This window comes from Hesperophylax consimilis, chromosome 11 (assembly GCF_061612785.1).
Source record: "Hesperophylax consimilis isolate HC1 chromosome 11, BYU_Hcon_1.0, whole genome shotgun sequence".
NCBI classification, from domain to species: domain Eukaryota; kingdom Metazoa; phylum Arthropoda; class Insecta; order Trichoptera; family Limnephilidae; genus Hesperophylax; species Hesperophylax consimilis.
The window spans coordinates 13921947-13948522 of NC_142846.1; the positions used below are offsets into that span (position 1 = coordinate 13921947).

At 35.1% G+C, this 26576-nt stretch overlaps 1 protein-coding gene across 7 annotated transcripts in view; it reads left to right on the forward strand.

Annotated features, from left to right (window-relative positions):
• Positions 1–1021: 1021 nt before the first annotated feature.
• Liprin-alpha (PTPRF interacting protein alpha) overlaps positions 1022–26576 on the forward strand; it is a 466267-nt gene continuing 440712 nt past the window's right edge. For all 7 annotated transcript variants that reach the window (XM_089637313.1, XM_089637316.1, XM_089637314.1 and 4 more), the window contains exon 1: positions 1022–1545. In XM_089637313.1, the coding sequence (XP_089493439.1) occupies positions 1297–1545 (249 nt within the window). In that variant the 5' untranslated portion in view covers positions 1022–1296. The remainder of the gene's footprint in view (positions 1546–26576) is intronic.

The window sequence follows — 26576 nt, forward strand, 5'->3', positions numbered from 1 at the left end:
ATGGAAACCCGCCGTCCAGTAGAAAGATAGAAACCGCTTTCCTTTTTCCAGCAACCCCGGAGAAGATCTTGAGATAAGACAGACGAAGAGAGTATAAATAAATAATACAAGGGATTTAAAAAAAAATCTTATTGTGCGTGCTGCCATGCAAATCTTGCCATTTTAAGAAACAAATTATTAAATGATGATTGCGCAACGGCACTTTTTAAGGGCACTTTTTTTTCAAAATACAAAATAGATCTTTGAGTACCCACATGATATAGGTAAGAAGTTTATTTTTTTTATTTTTGTACTTATAAACTACATGAGAGAGCTCTGTGAGTTGCAGATAGAAAAAATCTCAAGACAATTCAAAACGAAACCTAGATTTCAAATATTATGAGGACTTTTATGATTACTTCCAAAAATCTTGTCTCTCACAATAATTATGTCGGCAGTAAGCTTTGCGAATACTCATCGTATTATATTACTTACGAAAAAAATAAATTTAAAAGCATGATTTTATATATTATTATAATATAAATACTTACATAATATTGGTATCTACTAAGTATGTAGTTGCAAGTTACAAATTGTTATAGTTTCGTCAATACTTAGATAAAAGTAAACTAATTCTCACACATTAAGAAAAGGAAAGGCAATGTAAAATATATTACATTATATATAATGTAATGTAATATTTCTAATAGTAATTATAACCAGTAGACATATTTTTTATTGATCCAGCATTTTCCCAGCAGCGTCAAGCAATATCAAAAAATATATAATTTTTTAGAAAGCTTTTAAAATACCCAATAAATTAAATGCAGTATTATATTTTTATTATTTTAAGGTATCATGTTTTTATAAAAAATAGTAATAATATTATTTTCTCAACAAAATAATAAGTTAGATTTTAGCGACATCTCTGGCTGAGTTATCCAAGTTCCGCAATCTTCAGACGGTCAGCGCCGCCAACATGCGGAATATCGAACTATAGTTGTAGATGGCCTCGCCTGACGTCAAGATCCAAGATGGCTGACAGGCCGTTGGGTCGGGAAGTGTAGTGATGGGACTGGTGTGATAGGAATTTGTAGGTGTGTCAACCTAGATTTTCTTCTATAATGTCGTCAAATCGTTTAAATATATGTTTTATCGTGTCTGTGGAGCGTTTAAAATATTTTTGGTTGTTACCGTGTGTTAGATTTAGATAATGTTTGTACTGGAACCTAAAACATCATTGCCGATTGTGAATCTTTGGTGCCGCCAATAATTGTGAAAAGAACGACTTTTTTAATATTTGAGTGAAAATCTAAAATGTGGAATATGATGTGCGACGTGATGCCTACGATCTCCGAGGACAGCATAAGCCAGAGGAGCTCACAATTCTCTGGCGAAAATGCGGACTTGGAGCAGCTGATGGTGTCCATGTTAGATGAAAGGGATAAGTTAGTGGACAGCTTGCGGGAGACTCAGGAGAGGTTGGGAGACACCGAAGTGAAGCTCAAGGGTGTGGAGAAGCAGAGGGATTCTCTCCAGCGGCAGATCACCGACAGTTTATCTCAGGTATGTGTCATTATCACCAACTCTCTGTGTTCCGCACGCCAGACTGAAGGAGAAAAACTATATCCAGCCATCCCTTCACCCTTGCGCTAGCTAAAACTGTGTAGGAGGGCCGCATAGTAGGAATAACGCGATATTTCCTCCCTCTTTGCCAATTTTTCAGTAAATCTCGCGAAATGTATAAATTTTGTCAATAACTAACCGGGAGCATAATTATACATCGTCCCTATGATGTAAAAATTGTGTGTGTACACTAATACACTCTCAATCCAATATCATACGGCTCGCGATTGCTCGGCGTACAATATTCCTGAAATATCATTCATGGAATGAAAATTATTCTCATTCCATGTGTATTTTACACTAAGGAATATTGCCAATATTTGCCGCTATATCTTATATTTTTTTACATATGGTATGAATAAAATAGATAGGCATGTCGGGCGTTTCTTTTAATATGTACGTACATCTTTTCATTTGTACAATATCGGCAAACCGTGGTTTACGCTTTATTTGCTCATGTATGTTTGAATTATATTCACACGTTTATATTTTCTATAAACAAATCCTTATTTTTATCTTATCTCGCATAACTTAAGCACACATACTAAAATAAAATCTACCGAAAACTATTTACGTGTGTAGTAAATCGTGCTAATGTAAAATTTGCACAATAATTTATATCATGAATAATGTTGCCACATTCTTTCGACCTGTCAGATATTTACAACTGTCATTTTAATTAATTGCAATACATTATTTCAGTTATTATTTTACTCCATAGAAGCACATATGCAACAGAACGAATAAAAAAAACTGTCAAAAAATTATAAAGCGACCGATTTAGTAATATTATTGATTGTTTTTCTAAAGTAGGTATCTACCTAGATATTTTCTTATTCGTGATTCTGTCAACTACTGTTGTAAGTAAGTAGGTACTTTATTTTTTTTTAAATAATAGCGTTTTTTAATGAGTTCTGAATGTTGGTGATTATGGTATGGTTTTAAGTTCATATTTTGCATAATAGGGTAGGTAAACTCCATTCACAGCTTCCCAGAACTCACCGCATCAAAGATTCATCTCGCCGTTTACCGGACTGACAAACCGCGGCGTTGTGGCCAGTTATAATAATATTTTAGAGACCGAAATGATGTAAGCTAAAGTGTTTTATTTTTCGCGGTTTCGAAATATGTGTTTGTTTTCGTCTGTTCTTTAGGTTCATTTTATTTCCTTCTAAACCGAGGGGGGTTAGGTTAGGGTTTAGGGGAAGCCACTTAACCACCAACTTATATCAGTATTTTATTTTTATCAAATGATTATAATTAACATCAATTTATCATGCTAGGTATAAAGATTATTTTAAAAGTAAACTTTTTACAACGTCGTAAGATTATTCTAAACAGTGGCTTAACGATAAAATCGCCCCTCATCCATCAATATTGTAAACCGAAATCTAATGTTACGTATAAACAGGACAAACTTTTCGCGAGCCGAACTGCGAATTATGGGACGCCGTTTGCGGGTGCTTTGTTCCTTTCCCGTTATTCGTGGCTCGGCTTGCGGAAATCTTGTCCTGTTTATACGCACCCTAACACCGAGCCACGAAGATACACAGATTAATCATTTGTCTCTTCAAAATCTAAATCTCCGAAGTTCTTTACCGATCACTTCGAAATTTTGACACAAATTTTGAACTCGCGCATGTTTTTTATATACCTATATTCACAGACATAGGAATTAATAGACGAGAAGATAATGGCGAGGGGTAAAATCAACTGTTGAAGAACGAAGGGGGTTAAGCTGACTGTGATTCGTCAATAAATCAATCTGACAGTAAATAGGCATCTCGCATTATAATATCACCATTTACTTCTTAAAAGTAAAATCTGCTTTTGAATGGATAGACATTTTTACATGGGAGCGCAAATTACTCGCCACGTTATGAACTAATTTGCGAAGTCCAAATTCGGCAAAGTAAATTTCTTCTGTTTGCAGAGTCGTAGTTAGTTTCAGAGTATTTAGTTAAGACACTTTTACAAATGTTTCATAATTTACTTACCCCAGTAAACAACGATGAGCACACTTGAGAATCGCTACATTGTGATGTGATAGTATTTGTTTCTAAAACTGATCCATATAATACGGTGTGAATAAGCTTAAAATAGAGTAAAATAATGCTTACTTATGGAATGTAATACGACAATTGGGTTTATTCTCTTTTTCACATCTATTTTTACAAGTTTTCATATCACAAGTCAACATTTTGCCGTGTTATTTCGTAAAATGAACCGATGATGCCTCGACCATAGTTCGCACAAGAATGATGACGTCACGTTTTCAAATTTCACTTGAGGCCATACGCGAGCCCAGCCGGCTCCAATGGAACCGGTATGGGGAGTGGGGATAATACGCTTGCAGGTCTACTAATATTCATATGTCTATGCCTATATTATATAAATGTCACCTATATTATAAAAAGAAACGCGCGCTATTGTTTCTCTATCTGCACACACAGACTGAGCCACAGCAACGTTTGTCGGGGTACAGTTAGTACATAATATAATTAATACCTATAATTTTTTCCTATTTTTTAAAACATGCCATGTTTACGGGTTCTCAATGCCAATTAATATTCCACCAAGTGCTCAATCACTTTTAGGGTCTTGTTCACCAAAATGATATTACGTAACTTTGTACGATACTGATAATATTATTCTCTGTTGTCTGAATTCTGCTTACTGTATTTTCATCTACGTGTTGTGAGTGTGTGTTTTTTGCAGCAAGAATATAAATTACAATTAAGGCGATGCCATACGTAGTAATGCAAAATCATGTGTTTTTGGTTTGAAAAATTTGTCGCCTAGAAATGTTTCAGATGCTTTAATTAAATACTGCGATTAGAATACATCTTGGGCTTTGAAATAATCGAGTATTTTTTTAGATAAGTCTTTTTATAAGCCCAGAAAAAAATAATGTATAAGGCCTATGAAAACTGCTCTAAAGTTCAAAATCACCTACTTACGAACCCATTTTCGGTTATGATTTTATTGTATAATGTGGCAAATTAAGTTATTTATAAAATGATCGAAAAAAAATTAACATATGCCTGAACATCCACAAAATAAAATAAAAGGCACTTTTTGGCCATGTTTTTTTCTTGCATAAATCAAAACAGACGGATGGTGTTAAGCGGGAATTTAAACCTTATCGCCATCTATGTAAGGGTTTTTATTGATAGCGGCTCAATTTAAAATATTACACGATGTAGTGCATCGCCTTAATTAGATAATGGTTGGCTGTCCTTTCATTTTCTTGGACATTGCATGTGCGTTATTCACTCCGCATGCGTGCCCGCAACGGTGGGTGTTACAATCACCAATAATACTTATCAGTGTACCCAGGCATCGTGAGTTTAATCCCTCGGCTGGCAAAGTCATGGTAGTAGGAGATTTTCAAATATTGTCAGGTTATTCATAACTCGGTAATGTTTGTCTTTCTTCTTCAAAAAAAAACAAATATATATTATATCAGAGGCGTAGCGACAATCTCCCCGGCCCAAGCAAGCTTTTAAACACATTTTGAGAATATGTATTCAAGACGAGGGTGATGGTACCTGATATAATGTTAACATGTTTTCCCAAGAGCACGGGACCAACGAAACAAAATGTCAAGGCCGCACGCTTTTAAATTGAAAAAACAGATGAATATTCAATAATCTCCAAAATCTGTCTAAATATTTAATAAAAATTCTCGTTTACATGCGTCAACCATTCGCATTGTACGTTTTGTGTACTTACGTAGGTAGGTGGCCGATATTTAATTTTCTAACATCTTTTCAGACCCATGTTTTGTATTTACTAATAATATTATAAAACGATATCGGATAAAACTCCAAATATCACCATCTCACGTTACTGAGAGACATATTCGGAAAAGAAACACAATTTGAAGGTATTTTTTGCTAGGATAAATGAAAATTTAAATCAATGTAAACGAATTGATATTTAACTTTTCTCCCTTGCCGTACCCGCACCCCGAAGTGTTAGGGTTTTAAATCCATCCCGATGTTATAATGTTTCTACGATGAATTAATCTTTATACATATTTGTACCTATGTACGAGTACATTCCATTATCAAACTTTATTTTATAATGTTTTATCTTACACATTGCGGTTTGCAGTTGTGCATTGTGAACATAAGATTATGCTTGCCTGATTAATGGCAAGTTCTCTTTTGGGAATAAAGCCAATGAAATCAAAACCTCCTAGATCACAAGGCCGGGACATTCATTCAAAACAACCTCCTAACTTGTATGGGATTTTACATAAAATTACGTTTTATTTTTTTTATTTATTCTTCTTTATCAAAAACATCTTTAAGTGTTTTAGTTCATTTAAAAAAACAAAACATTTTTTTAAGGTTCCTATACAAGTTAGGAGGCTGATTTGATTCAGTGTACCGGCCTTGTGATCTAGGAGGTTTTGATGAAATTCGGTGATAGTGTTGTTTGCTTATAATCTCAATAAGGAAAGTGGGTGGTTGGTGCGATCCCACACACCTCATAAAGTATATACTTATCTGGAGGTGAGAAATTACAAATAAAACAAAATTTTGTACCTAACTTAAAATGGACAATTTACACAGACCAATGAGACCCACATTATCAAAAAATGTGAAAAGGTTAATGTATCAAATAAAATTAAAATATCTTCATTTACATAGCCCGGAAAAACGTTGCATCGTCAAGGCACCTTTAGGGGTTTCAATTTTACAAAACTTAAAAAAAATGGGATTGTGTGTGGAGGGTCTTTTCTATTAATTTAAACGCCCTGATGGGCTTTTACATGATACATATTTTACATGATTTACCGTATAATACAAAGCCAACAGAAGGTTTTTACTTTTTGAATAAGAACAAAATAAATATCCAAAAAACTTAATTTTCCATTTTATGGAAAAAGAATGTAATTTGTATACAAACACAGTACATCACATTACAAGTGATAAGGTATATTAAATTATACATTTTTATAGTACCTATTACGTAAGCCCATACAATATCGGTAATTTCGCCTGGGATAAGAACGGTACAATAACAATAAAAAGCGAAGAAAGTGTGTGGGTAGAGATAAAGATAATGAAAACGAAGCGGCCCATGTTGCTGGAGGTAGGAAACACTGATGATACAGTCGTAGAAACGACCCGTTCTCAGCTAACTTCTCGGCTTCGGTTCTCGGCTAACCTTACGTACAAATTATTGTTGAGCGCGCGTTTTGCGTATTTCCCGATTGTTTGCCGGTGCTGAAGGGATCAATCTTCCGTAGAAATACCGGTAGAACATTAATGACACCATTCACCTCTGACATCTGTGCTCCAAACTGTGCTGCACTTCTATGGCCCCAGTCCATTGCTGTCCCTGTCTCCCCTCATCGACTTTCTGCATTTGTGTGCGACCAACTTATATTGACTGACGTCATCTGGTCTGGAGCACATGTGCAAGCCAACTCATCTGGGATTTCCCTATCAAAAGTTTATCAATTATATCATTCAAAATTTTATATTCGGTCATGAACTGATTCATAAAGATGTGTGGTTAGGTCTGGAGGTGTTGTAAAATAACGTGAAATCGTTTTTTCGTAACCGTTTAATTCATTTTGCGGATTTTGGGATGAAGGTTTAAAAAAAACGCCCGCAATAAACCCACGCGAAATAATTCCAAAAGAGTTCAATTCGTTTCAGGATTCCGGGCGAAAAGTTTAAATCAGCTCCCACAACACTTCTTTACTAAACTTCTATGCGTCGCGTCGTAAAGTGTTCTTACAACACGCTTTCGCCGCAACCGTTTTTTTTTCAATTTATTACGTTATTTTTTAAATAGTTTCTTGTGACCGTTTTTTAAATATAAACTGTACCGCCCACCTCTAGTGAGATCACATGCCAGCTTGACAGAGATGGTAGTGTGGGATAATAATGGACCAATGTTATTCTAGCCTGTATGTCAAATGGTCAATAATGTAATAAAACGATCGGTTTTTTTTATCTTGAACGGGAGTACTTTATCTGCGTATTTTGTTTATTAGTTTTTTGACAAATAATAACGTAATTATTACGTCAAAATCATTTTGATAGGCTTAATTAATTTTAACTTACAAATGACCGATTTACATAGTAACAGAAATTAATCGAACGTAAGTTTAAAATTTTGACCCGAAAAATGCCACTTGTGTGATGTTTTATTTTGTATTTAATTATATTAACATAGAAGGTAAGGTACTTTCTTAAAAAAATACTTATTAAATCACAAAAAATTGCGTCTAAAGTCATGAAAATTTTAATTCTTCTATGGCCTATTTTTAATAATTTAAAATAAAATAAAAAAATAGCACATATCCGTACTAGATATTTGCTATACAATTGATTATAAAAATATGTTTTAGTTTGGTTAAGTATTTTGGCGTAAAATCCATATTTAAGTTTTGTATGAATAAGGGTGGGCAGCCTTTTCTCTTCTTCTTTCGTATGGTGGGGGGATGTGTCAGAGGGGTACATCTAAGTCTGCGAGCCATTCCAGGGCCCCAGGCGTCGCCATGTGAACCTCATCAATCCCGCCGGGGAATGAATAAAGCGGGGAATGAATAAAGCATTCGTAGAAACTAGGGATCAGTATGTCCAAGAGTGACAGACATATGAATATATCCCTCCCACTACGGCGCAAGGCGATGGGTCTAGAGACCAGTTGAAGAGGTCAAAGGCTCTCCCCAAACCAGCCTCTCCTGATCTGGCACGCCACGCAGTTGGACGGCAGGCGCATCCTGAACACACCTCACCCGATGAACCCGGGCACCCCTACTAAATCACCAAACGTAGCGAACCACTTAGGGTGACCTACGGCAGAGGTGTTGGTCATCCAATAAATGTTTCCCGGGGCGGCGGTACACAAACCCGCCTCCCAAATTGAACAGAATTTGATCGTTTCATCAAATTTTAAAATTAATTTTCATGTTCTGTAAAAATTATTCCATAATATCAATTCTGTGAAGCTACTGGCCCATAATTATATAATAACGGAACTGGAATAGGTCTCTCAAAGAATTTAAAAATGAACGTTGAAATTTAATGAATTGTTCAAATTCCGTGAAACAACCCGCCCTAAGAAGTTGTTACATTATTTAATGTTTTTTATAATTATTCGAGATATATATAATATATTATCTTTGACAATAACGATTTACGTTGTTCTGTAAACATTCGCTCTGCAACAATGATGTTATAATTAATATACATGTTTATATTTTACACAGTCAAAAGCATAATATTGTTTATTTCAATTCTTTTATATATCGAGACACAAATAGACATCTATAATTTCCGCAATATATATATTTTTTTATTTTTATTTTGAACATCTATTTATGTGAGACTTCTTATCCTTTTTACTAATGTATATTATTTTATTATATCCTTTTGTTGTAACATTTAATATTTTTTCTTTTTTCGTTGTATTATGTTTCCTTTATTGTTTTAATTTTGTAGAATTTATAATAACTGTGATACTCTACTATTAAACTTTGTAGTGTGTAAAAGCCCATTAGGGCGTGTAATAATAAATAAATAATTCTGCAGTCAATTAATCCTTTACAATGAGTGTGTACCTACTTACATTAGTGTGATGTTGTGGAATTTCTAACGTTTACTTGTTTGTATTGTCTATTCAACTTCTTCACGGTCTTTGCAATCGATAATAACTACATATATCAATTACTTAATACACATTTAGTAAATTCTCTGTACATGGGTTTCCTGAATTACTCTTGGGCTGTAGATATATATAATGGTTTATTTTCAAACAAATATATATTTTTAAAGTAGTTATCATTTGTGGGACATCTTTTTGTCGGTTTAACATTACACTTAACAATTACACAAGTTTTGAGATACGTTTTTTAAAATTACAATTAGATAATAATAAAAAAAAAATAGTATGAACTAATAAAATAAAACTGAGGTGAAGTAAAATAAAATAATAATAATAAAGGCGGTTATGAAAAAAATATTTTAAAAATCGTCAAATATTATGAGGTACGGTTGTATATATAATGATGTGTTTACGTATATTGGTAGTGTGTATTAATTATATTTCTATCATGCTAAGCATATTTCAAATTTATAAATTTTGATTACTTTTGTATTGGGTGATTAAGTAACAAATGCCTATTTTTAATTGAAATTAAAAAAATTTGAAATTGTTTTTCTATCTGCACAAACAGATTGAGCCACAGCAATGCGTAGGGGGGGGGGGTACAGCTAGTGAAAAATAATTATATGCCACTTATACATTATTGCCTGCCAAAAATTCATTCTCGACCCCCCTGTACCTCCATTGGATACTAATCATCGTTCTATGGAATGCTTTTCCAAGAATTTTATTTATATCTTCATTCTTAGTATCCGATGAACCAATTGCACGCCCTTTATGAATAACACGATGATTTCCGCAACTTAGTGAGTTAAATATTAGACCGGCCCAATTGTACCACGTGTTACGCGCAGTCCCTTTCCCGCACTGTTGAGGTGTGTGCGAGGCGGGAGGTTAGTTCTCTGGTCTTAAGTCCTAGCCAATGATACAATTTTTATTTTATTGAAATTGGCATGTGAAACCGAAATTAAATGCACGTTTTTTACATCATATATGAGCTCGGGAATGCATGTTTTTTTTATATCCATAGGCACTGCCAAGTGTGTGCAAATTATAGGCATCCAAATTTATATATCAGCCCATCAGAGAATGGGGAACAAACCAAGTTGCGAGGAGCGGGAAGGTTTCGTGACCGTATCCCTTTCTGATTTATCAATAAATTAATCTGATAGTATGAAGGCAACTCGTATTGTAAAATCATTGACTATTTAGTGCTAAAAAATAACATCTGGTTACGAATTACTAGAAGTCGTTTTTTTATATTGGCGCGCACGGTGCTGGCTACGTAAAAAACTTCGGGCTTGTTTTAAAAATCGATTTTTTCTCACTGTTTAGTTAGAAACATTTACAAATGTGTTACTTGTTTGTTAATAATTTACTCACCACACTAATGTTTGTGTCGCTACGCAATCCGATTTGTAGAAGGTTCGGTTAAAAATGAACATTCAGACCCTGCGCAGAAAATACACCTACACCGCTAACCTTTGCCTTACTTAGCGAACTTTTCTTTTCTGCGCAGGGTCCGGTTATTTCAATGCGTCCTCTTCGGCGGTCGACGTTACAACTAATATCGTAGTTTATTCAAAGCATTCTTGAACCCTCTTGGTGCCAAAAATATGATCACGTGGTTTGCCTCCACCTCTTCAAAATGATACCCAGATCTTATGTTAGGGCGAGTCTATCAAATGGGATGTCTATGGTGCATATTATACTTAACGACTGTGGTAAGGAGCATTGATGGATAAACATTTATTTATTTATTTTGGTACAATATTTTACATTTTTTAGTACAATTTAGTAATGTTGGTTTCACTGGGTGACTTCCCCGTGCTGAGACCTCCATTTAAAGAAAATAAATATATATATAATGTTGGTGAAGAAAAAAAATATATAATTAAGATAAATTTAAAATAAAAATATAGATTTAAAATTAAAGTAAAATAAAATTAAATAAAAAGAAATAAAGTTAATATCGGTATATTTATATTATATGTTGTGTGTTTGTGAGTGATGTTTGTTTTATATTGGTTTTGTGTGTTACGTGTAGGTTTTATTATTTTATGTTATGAAATAATAAAATTAGTTTATAATTATTAAAGATTACCTAAACAATTCAAGTAACTATTAGTTATCTAGCAATAATGCAAGCATTCTTCTTCTTCAATGGCGCTACAGCCCATTTCGAGCCTTTGGCCTCCTTTAACATGAGCCTCCACCGCCCTCTGTCCTCGGCCGTCGTCTTCCAATCTGCAACATGGAGTAGTCCTCTGGCATCTTTCCTGACATCGTCCTCCCATCTCAGCCTAGGTCTGCCCGCCTTTCGTTTGCCTCCCGGGTGTCCTGTTAAAACCTTCTTTGGTACACGTGTGGTTGGCATTCGGTGCACATGTCCGGCCCATCTTAGTCTATGGAGCCGTAAATGAGTAGAGAGTCTGGGAGCTTGGTAGATGTCATATAGCTCCTTATTGTGGCGGATTCTCCATGCCTCTCCCTCTCGCACCGCTCCTAAGATTCTTCGAAGTATCTTTCTTTCGAAGGTGTCCATCCGTTCCGCAGACTTTGCTGTCAGTGTTCCCGCCTCACATCCATAGGCCAAGACCGTTCTAATAATTGTTTTATACAGGGTTATTTTGGTTTTCCTATGGACGTTTCGGGATTTGAACACTGGCAGCAACGCGAAATAAGTGTTGTTAGCGGCTGTGATGCGCTTTCTTACTTCTACTGGGTCTTCGTTGTCCTGCGTTATGATGGAGCCCAGGTAGGCAAACTCTTCGACCACTTCAAAGTTATAGGAGTTTTTAAAATTCACTTTATCTTTTATTCTGCGGTGTGGGGTTCTGGTTTGCATCATGATTTTAGTTTTGTTCTCATTGATTTGCAAGCCCACCTCTCTTACTGCAGTCTCCAAAGGGTCAAACACCTCTCTTACAGCCTGTAAGGATCTTCCGACAATGTTAAGGTCGTCTGCATATCCAACTATTTGATTGCTTTTGTAGCAAATGTTTGAGTCGGTAGCAATCATTGTCTTCCTCACGACGTGCTCCAGAACAATATTGAAAAGAGTGGGAGCTAAGCCATCACCTTGTTTCAGCCCCTGGGAGACGTTAAAATCCTCCGTTGTTTCACCTTCTATCCTTACTCGACATCGTGAACCAACCATCGTTGCTTTTACAAGCTTGACTATTTTGGGCGGTATATCAAAATTTAGGAGTATTTCATATATTTTCTCCCTATCTATACTGTCATATGCCTGTTTGAAGTCAACAAATAGTTGATATATGTCTATATCGAATTCCCAGCATTTTGTCAGGATTTGTCGAGTAGTAAAGATTTGATCAGTGGTGGATCTCCCCCTCCTAAAACCTGCCTGATACTCTCCCAGCAAGTTCTCTGAATGACGTTCTAGTCTTTCTTTCAAAATTGTTGTGAAGATTTTATACGCTGTACAAAGTAGCGATATTCCTCTGTGATTTTCACATTTCAATTTGTCTCCCTTTTTATGTATGGGGCATATTATACTAGTTTGCCACTCTTCTGGTACTCTTTCGGCGGTCCATATTTTTACAATAAGATTGTGTAGCAAGTTTTTCAGATGTTCGTTTCCATATTTATAGAGCTCTGCCGGGATATTGTCTCCTCCCGGTGTTTTATTGTTTTTCAATTTATTTAGGGCAGCCCTTACTTTTGCCACCGATGGCGCTCTAGTCGTTTCATCATTATTTAGCTCATCCGGAATGTGAGTTGGTTCGACTGTCAGGTTGTTATTGGGATTCAAGAGCTGTTGGAAGTATTCTTTCCACCTAGTCTTAATCTTTTCCTTATCTCCTATTATGTCTCCATTACTATCTCTGCACAGGGATGTGTTGGGTTTGAAGCCCTTTTTAAATACGTTGACGCCTTTATATGCCTCACGTGGATTGTTATTAACAAAATCATTTTCCATTTTCAACAACAATGCAATAAATGCAAGTATTAGTATCTAGTATCCTTGAATGAATAATACTTCTGCAAACCGGTCTCGAACACCGCGTCATAAGTCATTGGGTCAATGCAAATTATAATAGATTAATCTCTAGTGTTTAAATTGCTCATAGGTAAGTAGGTTCTGAGCACGATTACTCGTGTATCCGATTATGTGACGGATAAAAGACTTCGCAATGTGTTAAAATCAAAGTGACTATATGTCCCTTTAATTTAATTTTGACTAGTGATGTAATGATTCCGATTCCTGATAGTAGTTGATTATCGGATCTGTAGGTACTATTTAAGTCTGTACAGTATATTTTTGTTTTCTGTTTATGATTTATTCATAGACATCCAAATTGAGAGACTAGCCCGTCAGATAAAAGCGAAAAAAACATGTTGGCGCTGAGGAGGCTTGTCCGTCTGCCTTTCTGTAATTGTCAACAAATGAATCCGACAGTGTGCAGGCAACTCACATTGTAATATGACCATTTAGCCCACGAAAATAAAATCCAGATCCACCCTTTCCGAACGGCTATGTGAGAAAACTGATTGTTTAACCTTCCTATCCGCACAGGTCAGGTCTATATTTTATTTTGTGGAAAGAAGCTATATTTATTTTTAAAACTAATCTAGACCCTCCAATATCCCTGCATGCTTTTTAGTGCGAAATAATGTATGCATATTATACTTACATTCACAGTAGCTCAAAATAAGGACACATCAGAGATGTGTTCAATGAGAAGAAAAGAGAAAAATCAACCGGTAATAATATATTTTTTTACTATAATATATATATTTTCAATTTTCTGGCCAACTCTTGGGCCGGTTAGTAGCCAATTTCAGAGAAATGCGTGTTTTTGCTACCAAAAATTGATAGAATGCATATGCGCTTCCAATATTTGCATTAATTCATTCACGAAAACAATATCGAAATTCAAATAGCTAATAACTAATTTTGATCGATTAAAAACAACAATAAGTTTTATGTACAATCTGCATAACTAATTCTAATCTTAGGTTTTGATATGTATTTTGAGAGAGAAATGTATATCTGTGCGACGAATACATTATTTTTATCTCACCATTTGCACAAGTACCTAAGTACTAAGTTTTCCCAACGATATCTTTCGACTCCGGTGTCCGATGTCACGTGAAACAAGATCAACATCAACAGTATCTGTTTTGCGCCTTGACTCCCCACTGTGCGCTTGACCAACGCATTCCAAACTGACTTACCTATGCAAATTCTAAAACCGTTGTCCGAGTTTCTCAGTAGTACCAACTTAGAGCAGGTTCACACTAGGTAGGACCGACACTTTTGTCGTTGGTCGGATGTCTGCACGCTGTTGTTCACGCAATACTTATAAAGTTAGTTGCTATGCCAATAATCTTCAATCATCAAAATCGTGACAAAATGTGTCGTCGCCGACAGTTTATCGGACCCGATAAAAAATGTGTCGGTCCGACCTAATGTGAACCTGCCCTTACTTGTTACTAATATGAACGATTTTCGAACTTTAAAACCACTATCATGAATATAATAATAAGTTATAGGAATGGATTAAATGCATAAATTAAGTTTTTAATCGCCCTTGAGGAGATTTTTCCACGAAAACGACGCTATACAAATAATCCAATGATAATAATTATCTTTGGTTCCGCATTAGAAAATGGACCCATCATACAGGATTAAAATAAAAGTGTTTGGTACCATTTTAAGATTATGTAGATCCCAAAGACTGTGATGGGCTAGACATATAGTAAGACTGCATTGTAGGATGATTAGACGCCAAAATGAAGATAGGTGCTCCATTGGAAGCGTCCCAGTGGCAGACCACCAAAGGAATAGGTGGATGGACTGTGGAAGAAGTTGGAGGACGGAAGACTGTGGGCAAATGAAGAGAAACCGCAGCCAGAGGATCTAAGGTCGTTTTGCAAATTATATCAGAAAATTGCCATTATTTAAGACATACTATTGTAGTGCCCTGTAATAGGTTTCTGAATTATGGACACAATAAACAGCGGCGCAATGATACAAGTTGAGGGTTTTGCAACTTTTGGACAATTTCCGAGGCTCTGCAGAGCCAGAGCCTCTGCAACGTTTGCCGAAGGAATGGTGTACTAATTAACAAAATCCCATTTTCTATCAAAATCACTCTTTATTTTATTGTAACTTTTATCTATTGTAAAATGGCAGATTTTGAAAGATTATGTAAAGATTGTAGTATGAACCATTGCGTAAAATTTGCATTGATTAATTTCTCTAGAATTGTGTGCATGCAATAAAGATTTCTTAATCCTGCTATAAAAACATGTTGCTGGTGGAATGCGACGCAAACAGACGCATAGGTCGAAGGTCGACTTCAGTTGGCGCCAGAGGCTCTGCAGTGGTTGTTTTAGCAACACAAATTGCATGGACTTGTATGTTTTATTGTATAAAATGTATGACTTTTCGTGCCTTGCAGTGTTCATCATCTTTATGGTATGGGTATTAGGTACATTCTATTATTAAACCGTGAGTCAACCCCATTCCTTTAAAAAACAAATTACGAAATGGATCCTTACACACGGAATACATTACAACTACAATACCCATTCATTCATTCTACACTCTATCAATTTAATCACCTTTCAGACAAAACATAATATATCCTCATTCCCTAACTTAGCGGTATAGTATGTATATAATTAATTAGTGTGATCTATTTACTAATAATTCCTCAAATCTTCTTATAATTCTCTAACTTCTCCATCCTCTTCTTGCAACCCAAACTAGCTATACATAATTTTTCTTATTTCTCATTTTTATATTACAGTAATGTATAGATTCTATGTCCTCAAAATGTAAAATTCACCCGCCATAACAAAGGGTCATCCCTAGCATGGAGGGTGAAATATCACAAAAAACCACATGTACCTACTCCCTAAATCATGTATCAATAAAATAAAATGTATGATTGATTAAAATCTTTGGAGAAGACCATTTTCTGTTGCTCCACCGACGTAAAATAACAACAAAATTGTCTTTGTGGCTGGCTGGCGAGAGTTCCGTTGCATGGAGAAAACTTGCTGGTAAGAAATATTGTTAATTTATTAAAAATCTGGTCAAATTATTAGTTTTCCTGCTAAAACATGGGGCTGGATGCCGCCTATAACAAATGAATTGACAAATTTCATAACAAACAATCAGTAAAACACGAATATGTTATGAAAAAGTCGGAACACGTGTTCTTAAAAATAATAATATTTTCAATAATAATATTTTCGCATCTCTTCCACTAACAGGATGTATCGGCACGTACCCGAAAAACTTTAACCAGCTATTCCTTAGCACATTTTGAGTAAAAAATGTTATGGGTACTTTGCTGTCCGGTAGCATTTTTTTTCAATTAAAAACAAAAAAATTAAAAATTTCCACACTACATCACTGTCATTGGCATTGCTTTTCGTGTTCAACAGCTGTTATAAGCAAGTATGTCGAAAAGCGTCTTCGCTCTTTCGCACACACTAAATAATAATAGTTAAAAATGAGACGAATGGTGCCGTGCCATTTCGTTGTGATTGTAAAAGTGCGCCAATATAGGTACACACGTGCATTATTCAACGGAATTCAAATAAAATATTGCCAGATGGGTTTTCAAACTATGTGGTGAAAATATGAATAATAAATTTATTATTAAAAAAAAACGTTACCGGACAGCAAAGTGCACATAAGATTTTTTACTCCAAATATGCTAAGGAATAGCTGGTTAAAGTTTGTCGGGTACGTGCCGATACACCCTGTATAAGGTAAAATGTATGAGGGTTGGGTGGGAATCTATTGATCATTGTGTCCAGGAGTGGCGGATATATGCATCACTGCGGCGCAATGCGATGAGTGATAACAGTTGGAGAGGTCAAAGGGTCTCCCCAAACCAGCCTCTCCTGATCTGACAAGCCACGCAGCTGATGGGCAATCGCATCCTCAACACACCTTACCCGATGAACCCAGGCACCCCTGATACTAATTATTTTTGTCCGGGTTAAATCTTCCCCATAGGAAAAACTAAACCCTTCCACTCACTTTTCCACAAATGATCATCTAGTCAATCAAAATTATGCAAGTGCATTATATAAGCAAAATAAATACAAAACAATACAATAACAACACGTCAACTCACCAGAGATCAAATGGGAAAATAATTCACCGACTCCAGATATTTTCATATCAGAGGGTTCGGCTCGGTAGAACTTCTAACAGGGCCTATAAATCCTACTGATCCCTCAACATAAATATTTAAAAAATCTTTCGTTATCCTACATGTATTCAAAATGACCGACTTTTGCATCTTTATACATATATACATTTTTTGATAGATCTAATACGTCTAAATTTTTAATGAGAGAGCTAGGTATAATGCCAGTAGCCGAAATACCGAATGGTGATATTTTTATAGTCGAATGCCAAATTCTTTTTATTTCATTTCCTAAATCTGTGTATTTTCTTATTTTTGAATATTACAGGAATTTGGAATAGCGACATCAATGATATAAGTTATTTTTTTAATTTTGTCATATAAAACTATATCGGGTCTATTTTGACTAATCGTTCGGTCTGTTAGTATAGTTTTATAAAATTCGTTTTCTAAAAATGAATTTGGTTCGTATTCATAATATGGTACTATATTACGGCAGTCAATCAAATTATTTTTAATTACCAAACTTTGGTGAATTATTTTTAAAACTTGATTGTGCCTAAATGTATACTCGGACGGTCCTAATATAGAACATAATTAATATAAATAATATATATAATAATCCAATAATTATTATTATTATTGGATTATTTGTATAGCGCCGCTTTCATGAGAAAATCACCTCAAGGGCGCTTAACAATTTAATTTATTCCTATCACTTAGAATTATTAATAATTTCTTTTGGCTTATAACTAAGTTTCATAGCTAGATACTTATAACTAGTGGCTTATAACTAGGATTATTGTTGAGTGATTTACAACTAAGACTTTTAACTAATGGCTTAAAAGTATACATATGTTTATGACAGAGTGGATATTTACACAATTCCCTTTTTAATACGACTTACGACTACGGCTTAAACTAGAGATTTACGACTATCATACATATTTACGTTTAAAATTATAGATTGTTATGATTTCTGCCCGTGGTGTAGTGGTAAGATATAAAATATTCCAAAAATAGTTTACGCGTAATAAATGGTTATTACATTAAAGTGGGTAGTCAAGGAGAAAAATCCCCATGGACTGAGCAATGAAATACTACTGAGAAATAAAAAAGGTAATTATTCTAGATACGACTTGAAGTTTAAGTTGAAAAGGTGAGGCTTTAGTTTTGCTCTGAACTCAGATGAGCTGTCGATCTTTCGCAAATGTGAAGCGAGTTTGTTCCGAGCTGTTAAGCCTGCTACTGCAAAAGCTCGGTCTTCAAAATTGGTATTGGGATTGCGCTTGGGTACTGAGAGTCTGCCTATGTGTACGAACACAAAGAACGCGTGTTTCGGCTTTCAGATTAGCCGGCGAGTAAGCGGCCGACTGGCGCAGGCGCGCCGACAAGAATGTTTGTATGAAACGTGTGAGAACGCGCATACTGAAGGCAGGTTCAGATTTGTGTCCGCGCGCTGGCGCGCCGAGAAGCTTTCCCGGAATGAATTCTTAATTCCTACTCGCCGGTGCGGCCGGTTAGTGAAGCTTGTTTTGGAAGCCAGTGTCAAAACATAAATAAATAAGTCCTGTCAAAATGAGCGATTTACTAATTGCTGCTGTTTTTAACAAATCGCCGATCTGGGATAAAATAAACAGTTTACATAGCAACAGAAATGTTGTCGACAAGTGCTGAAAAGAAATCAGTAAGGATATTAATGAAAACGGTACGAACAAAAGTACGAACTTAGAAAATTTTATAATAACCTCAAACGTCACGAGTGAAATAATGTATATTTAAAAAATCTTTCTTCGTCCGCCTTAAGCTCACTAAACTAGTGATGATATTCACCATGACTTTTTCTACTACCATTAATTGGATGAATACCAATTGTTTTATTTCTTAATTTCAAGAAAGAATTCTCCAAAAGTAAAAAATCTTCTTCCGACGAGCTTGATATTTTGTTAAAACTGACAGCTGCTATTAAGCTACCGCGCAAATGTCGCGGATTTTACCGGCGTTCTATGTGTCCACAACTCGGCGCCAATCTTCTCCGGCGAACTCAGGCACTGAGTGCTGGTAATCTGAAAGCCGAAACACACGTTCTTTATGTTCGCACACTATGGCTGTTGAAGATGCTGATCGAAGGGTTGCTTGCCTAACATTAACTTCGTCGTTTGTAATGCACAGTTCCGACAAGTACGGTGGCAACATGTCATGTACGGCTTTGAAAACCATCCAGCAGAGTTTGAATTGTATTCTCTCAGGGCACTTAAGCCAATGAAGGTTCCGCAAATGTTGTGAGATGTGGGAATATTTGGAAACACCAGTTATCAGCCTTGCTGCAGCATTGAAAGCTGACTGAAGTCTGTCAGTGTATATTTTAGGAAGACTTGCATATATGCCATTGCAATAGTCTAGACGTGATACAACGTTAGCCGGAATATTTCTTCTTATACAGGATTTTCCAATAAGAGGTGTTATTTTAAATAGCCCGCTATTTCGGTAGATGTTACTTTTGAAGCTGTCATTTTTTGACATTTGACAAGTAGAAACTACGCCATTAATAAAAATGTAACGATACACGCTTCGACAACGCATTGAAATTATTAAAATTCACTTGAGTGAATCAAATGCAAATCATCTTGAGTGATGAGGCCCATTTCCACCTCGGTGGCTTCATCAAAAAGCAAAACTGTCGCATCTGGGGCTCGAAAAACAAAAGAGTTATTGTTGAAAAGCCTCTCTATCCTCAACGTGTGACTGTTTGGTGCGGTTTATGGTCCGGCGGAGTCATTGGATCTTACTTTTTAGAAAATGAGGCTGGAGTAACAGTTACGGTGAATGGATTGCGCTATCGGGAGATGATTAATGATTTTTTATGGCCGGAATTGGATGGTATTGATCTGGACAACGTTTACTTTCAACACTGTGGCGCTACGTGCCACACAAGCAACGAAACCATTGATCTTTTACGATTGAATATCAAAATAACACCTCTTATTGGAAAACCCTGTAGATTTAATTCGACGTAGGTGAAAGAAACCTGCGCTTGCTGTTTTGTTAATTTAGGATTTGGTTAATAATGATAAATGATAATAAATTGATGATAAATCACCAAACATAGCGAAGCACTTGGTGTGACCTATGGCAGAGGTGTAGGTAATACAATAAATGGTTTCCTCCCAAAAATATTTATTCGGACAAGGCCACCTGCTTGAACACGTGTAGATATATTCTAAATTACTAATATTTTATTAGGAAATGGTCATGCAGTCACATTTTTAACAGTATCTTGATTTTAAAAAGCCTTACTCATTTTTATCCGTGTGGAAGCCCATTTTCTGACTTCCATCGTTGATGAGAAAGATAGAAAGTTTACAACGAAGCTATCGCAGATATAATTTACTTGGCATAGCGAAGTTGTGTTTAAGTCAACCATTTCGAATTTCGTCCGTTTGTAAATTTCTTTTTATGTTTTAATTTTAAGATGGTGGCCGTTTTAGTAAAGTTTTTTTTTTTAAATGTGAAATCGTCATGTTTATTTGGCTTTTCTCACTCACAATATTATGGTACCTACCTGAATAAAGTTCGAAAAAAGGATTGTCATCGAAATCGTATAATTCCTTATTTGAATTAAAAAATACGTAAAATAAGTTGTGATAGCAAGATTTAAGTAGTACTTAAAATCTTACGATTTCGCAGGAAATTTCGTATTTGATTAATTAAATAAGACACAATCAGAAAGATACCTTTTTGGAAGCGAGGTTGACAGTTCACAGAATTATTGAATGCTTTATACAGCGCCGTTCCGAGTTATGTTTTCTTGTTAAGGCGATGCCATTCGTAGTAATGCAAAATCATGTATTTTTGGTTTGAAAATTTGGTCGCCTAGAAATGTTTCAGATGCTTTAATTGAATACTGCGAGTAGAATACATCTTGGCCTTTGAAATAATCGAGTATTTTTTAGATAAGTCTTTTATAAGCCCAGAAAAAAATAATGTATATGGCCTATGAAAACTGGTTTAAAGTTCAAAATCTCCTACTTACGAACCCATTTTCAGTGATGATTTTATTGAATAATGTGGAAAATTAAGTTATTTATAAAATGATCGAAAAAAAAAAAAAATATTTATGCCTGAACATCCACAAAATAAAATAAAAGGCACTTTTTGGCCATGTTTTTTTCTTGCATAAATCAAAACCGGCGCATGGTGTTGAGCGGGAATTTAAACCTTATCGCCATCTACGTAAGGGTTGTTATTGATAGCGGCTAAATTTAAAATACTGCACTACTTAGTGCATCGCCTTAACTTGAACAATGTCAAAAAATTGAAAAGCACAGCTTATTTAGCAATAAGAGATTATTATGGTAAAACAACCAAATATGCTGAAGAGGTTAAAGACCACCTTATTTGTTATTAAACTTTTACATGACTATCCCAATATTCCAGTTCCTACCCAAATTGCCCTTTCCCTTGTTTTGTTCCTTTACTAAAGGTCTTTGGAACAAAGCAAGACGAAGATTTAAATAAAGGAGAACAACGCAAGTGTTATTTTGTTTGATGGTTGAATACTCGTCGCATATAGGTGTATGTTTTTCGTTCCTCGTAATAATTAATCTCATGAAATGTTTGTAAAATAGTAGAAATTATCACCCCCAAGTGAAAATACATTATATATTGTCTTGTGGTGATCACAACGGCGCTAGATGTACATCTATTAACTATTAATAGTGCCCACGGAACCTTACAGAAAACACCAGAACTTTCAAAAGAAAAAGCCGTCTGTCACAAGGTAAAGCGTTCCTTTACCCCGCTCCTAACGATCGCTTGATTCTTATTTTCTCGTTAAAATTACAGTCCATTCAAGTACCAATAGTTGATACGCAACACGATTTGTCCTCCATTTATAGTCCAACTACAATAAAACAATACAATGATCAGAACGCTCAGCTTTTTATCCCTTGTTGTTATGAAATGGCAAGCAGTAAATCATATGTGCGCTAATTGCGCGAATTGCTCGAGCGTATTGCAAACTTAATTGACTTTTACTTTCATTTCCATCAACGCTTTATCAATATTAGATAAAGGAGTTTATCATGCTCTTTACCAGGTAATACACGATTCGAGGGGTGTTTGTGCAGAGTGGCTCTCACAGGCGAAAGAATATGCAAAGTTAGATAAAGCAGATCGTCAACATAATATATTGTTTCAGTGGCAACAAACACACCCTGTTTCATTCATGTTGACATTAAAGCTATCATCCCCTACCTGACTTTGATCGTCATTACTACAGGTGTTATGTGTCGGGTGATTATGCACGGATTTCCTAATCGCCGTAATACAAGAGTATGAATATCACAGCAATTCATCACGTGTTTACTTACTCTGCGTTCATTAGTATCCCTATTCGCTGGTCATCCCTTTTCCTAAAACATTCTTTTACACAGTTATACATTTAGTGAATGTTTGTCTGAACAGAGTTGTTTGGCATTCCATCCAAATGATTAGTAAAATGGTCAGTTGTTCAGCCGTCCGATGATTTTGTATTTAATTCGTTTTTTGTAGTGGTAACACTTCAGTCCTATACAATGTAACAGCATCTTTTTAAATTTCAAAAAAACCTTTCCTACCAAAACTAGGTTTGATTAAAAAACAATTTTAGCAAGTCGTCGTACGCCTCTTCTATATAAGTCAGTAAAGTTGTTATATTGAAATGGCTCCCTGAATGTTGTAACATAAAAGCTTCGTTTCTACACGGGAGCCTTTTAGTGCGATGCTTTTATTGTCATCCTGATTTTGTATAAAATCTGACGGAGTGTTCTCACGGTATGTATAGTTGCTGCATCAATAAATGTTGTCTCTACCAAGACTGTCATTGGTTAGAAATTGACGTTGTGAGCTTTTTGACTTCTAGTAAAAACTCATCAAATGCTGTATTTTTTAGTAAACAGCAATTTTAGGATTTAGAACATTCTTTTAGATGATTTGAATATCATGCTTAAATTGTCGTACAGAAGGATTTTCACTAACTTCGTATTTTTATAGAAAATTCGAAATTATGCTTGTGATAAAAAATTCTGAAACTATACTGACTGAGGGTAATAATTATACAGAGACAGTGGACATCTCCAATTTATCACTAAATAAATACAAAATATTGTTGCTGGGGCCTTAAACTGTATATTTTTTTACTATTCCTATGTAAAAGCCCCTAAAAAGGGCGTTAATAAAAGAGAAATAAAATAAGTAGGGTGTATGTGTAGGTACATTCAAATTCAAAATCAAAATTCAAAAAAACATTTATTGCACAAAAAGAGTACAAAGGGTATAGCTTATAGGTTACATCCTATTTCTTCCAGCTAACCCAACAAATACACATTATATTACATAACCCAACAATTACATGTTAACAAATGCATGTAAAATAAAAAAAATTATATTGTTCACGTCGAATGATACAGATATTATAACATGGCACGGGCTGTACGGGGGTCTCTTACCCACAATGGGACAGATGCAATGTGAATTGATTTTCATGGGCCGACCGATGTTTTGAAGCCATGCGTGATCCATGACCTATTCTCTAATGCTGCGTTAGACACGAGAAAAACGCACGAGCTGAGGCACGAATTAGCGCATGCGGCGTTTCGCGCAATTTGCGGTTGCTTCGTTCCTTTCCCATCAGTCGTGGTTCAGCTTAGCAGTTTGGCTTGCGTGTTTATACGCACCCTAACGTACATAATGTACTGTGCAAAGATACATTATTGATCATCTCCATAACCTTATCACTGGACTTATAATCTGTCTTATGTATATCAATATGCTTAACTTGTTACCATGCATACAATTTCGGATCGATTCGTCTAATTTACATGTATTTGTTCTATTATTCATTTTACGCCCGTAGGGCATTTACATGAGTATATGTGATATAATATTAAAATGATGAATAAAAACATGAGAAACAAATAATAAAAATAAAATTACAAAAGGCTAAAAATCTTACATGAAATAAAAATACAAGAAACTTTTTTTTTAAATAAAATAAATAATTATCATATTGGTTTACAAAGAGACGAAAAAGGTTCAAGAATAGGGTTGGAATAGATTTTTAATATGACGAAATTCAAAAAAGTTAACATTAGACATATCAATATCACCAGTATTGTCAAATATTGATTTCCTATAGTGTGAAACCTCTGTATCGGAGAATTAGCAATGTGGTACCGCTTATGCATACTGCGGTAGAATAGAGTATTGTGTCGTGTTGTTCTTGTGAGTATGTGTAAGTTTATAAATTGCAGGAGTTCGGAACAGTCTTATTTTATAGTTCATGATTTTAAATAATAATGTTAATTTACGTCTGTCTTGAGTATTTATGTGTTCTATTTTTTTTTTAATATTTGTCTGGTGCCATTTTATTATATTTTACCCCAAGTGCGCTTAGCTCCAATAACGAATGTTATTAATATACATTTAGTTGAATAATCTATTATGTTCTTTCACATGATAAAATTAATCACACAGTGGTGTTCAAGAAGGTACACCCATTTATTATTTGTTAACTATTTATTGGCAATCACACTGTGCCACATTTTATAATAATATGTGAAAATTATATGAAAGATTTTTTATCGGTTATTGTAAACTCTCTTTAGGTACTAACAAACCTGTTTCAAATTTTACACAACTGATAAACTACCATTTAGCCTTAATGGTTATTTATCCGTTGAGTTAAACTGAAATATAGAGTTTTCCAATAAGAGGTGTTATTTTGATATTCAATCGTAAAAGATCAATGGTTTCGTTGCTTGTGTGGCACGTAGCGCCGTCTTGTTGAAAGTAAACGTTGTCCAGATCAATACCATTCAATTCCGGCCATAAAAAATCATTAATAATCTCTCGATAGCGATCCATTCACCGTAACTGTTGCTCCAGCCTCATTTTCGAAAAAGTAAGGTCCAATGACTCCGCCGGACCATAAACCGCACCAAACAGTGACACGTTGAGGATAGAGAGGCTTTTCAACAATAACTCTTGGGTTTTCCGAGCCACAGATGCGACAATTTTGCTTGTTGACGAAACCACCGAAGTGGAAATGGGTCTCATCACTCAAGATGATTTGCATTTGATTCACTCAAGTGAATTTTAATAATTTCAATGCATTTTCGAAGCTTGTATCGTTCCATTTTTATTAATGGCGTAGTTTCTACTTGTCAAATGAGTCGTGTAATTTCTATACCCGCTATATCAACTTTCATTGATTTGGAGAAAACCGCAAAAAACTGTCACATCTCTAGCGTACATAAAAGTAAATGCATTACAATTTTTTATATAATGAATTGGAGTAATAAAATTTCGAAAAGCATTTATTTTTCTATATATGTCTAGCAATAATTAAGTAATTTCGATAAATAAAATGGATATAGCGGATTTTGATACCCACTTCGTGATTTTGAAAGTCAACTGAGCCGACATGGCGGGTTTAGAAACTCACGCGTAGATCATTTTGACACACGAGCGTGGCGTCAGAGCGGCGGCCATATTGTATTTTGGCAAAATAACTGCTTGTGATTCGTTGAATCCGATATAGCGGGTTTTGATAGTAACTTTCTGTATGATATAGCGGATTTGGTTTCTCACTCGCAGTTTAAACATGGTTTTTGGTCGCAATAAGGAGGGTTTTGAAACTCAATTTTAGGCTCCTCTAGTTGCTCGCAAAAATGTGAACAAGATGTCATACTCAGATCATTTTGTCAAAAAATCGGATATAGCGGGTATAGAAATTATAGGATTCAAATGTCAAAAAATGACAGCTTCAAAAGTAACATCTACCGAAATAGCGGGCTATTCAAAATAACACATCTTATTGGAAAACTCTGTACGTTTATAAGTAAGGTCCTAAGAGGTCAGATAAATTATCTGCATGAGGTAAACAATACAATTTGTTGTTTACTTACAGATATATTTTATTTATGTATGTTAAAAATGCTCTATATTTAAAATATTTCGTGTTTTTTGTATTATAGGTAATCAGTATATATTTTTTCATCATACGCTTATCAATCTCATGAATTTGCTCTCTATGATTTAATCACCAGTTTTGATACTGTAGTGCTGTTATTAATGAAAAAAGGCGAGTTTATTCATTACGCATACACCTACTACAAACCAAATGATTTACATTAACATTTATTGTAGTGTAGT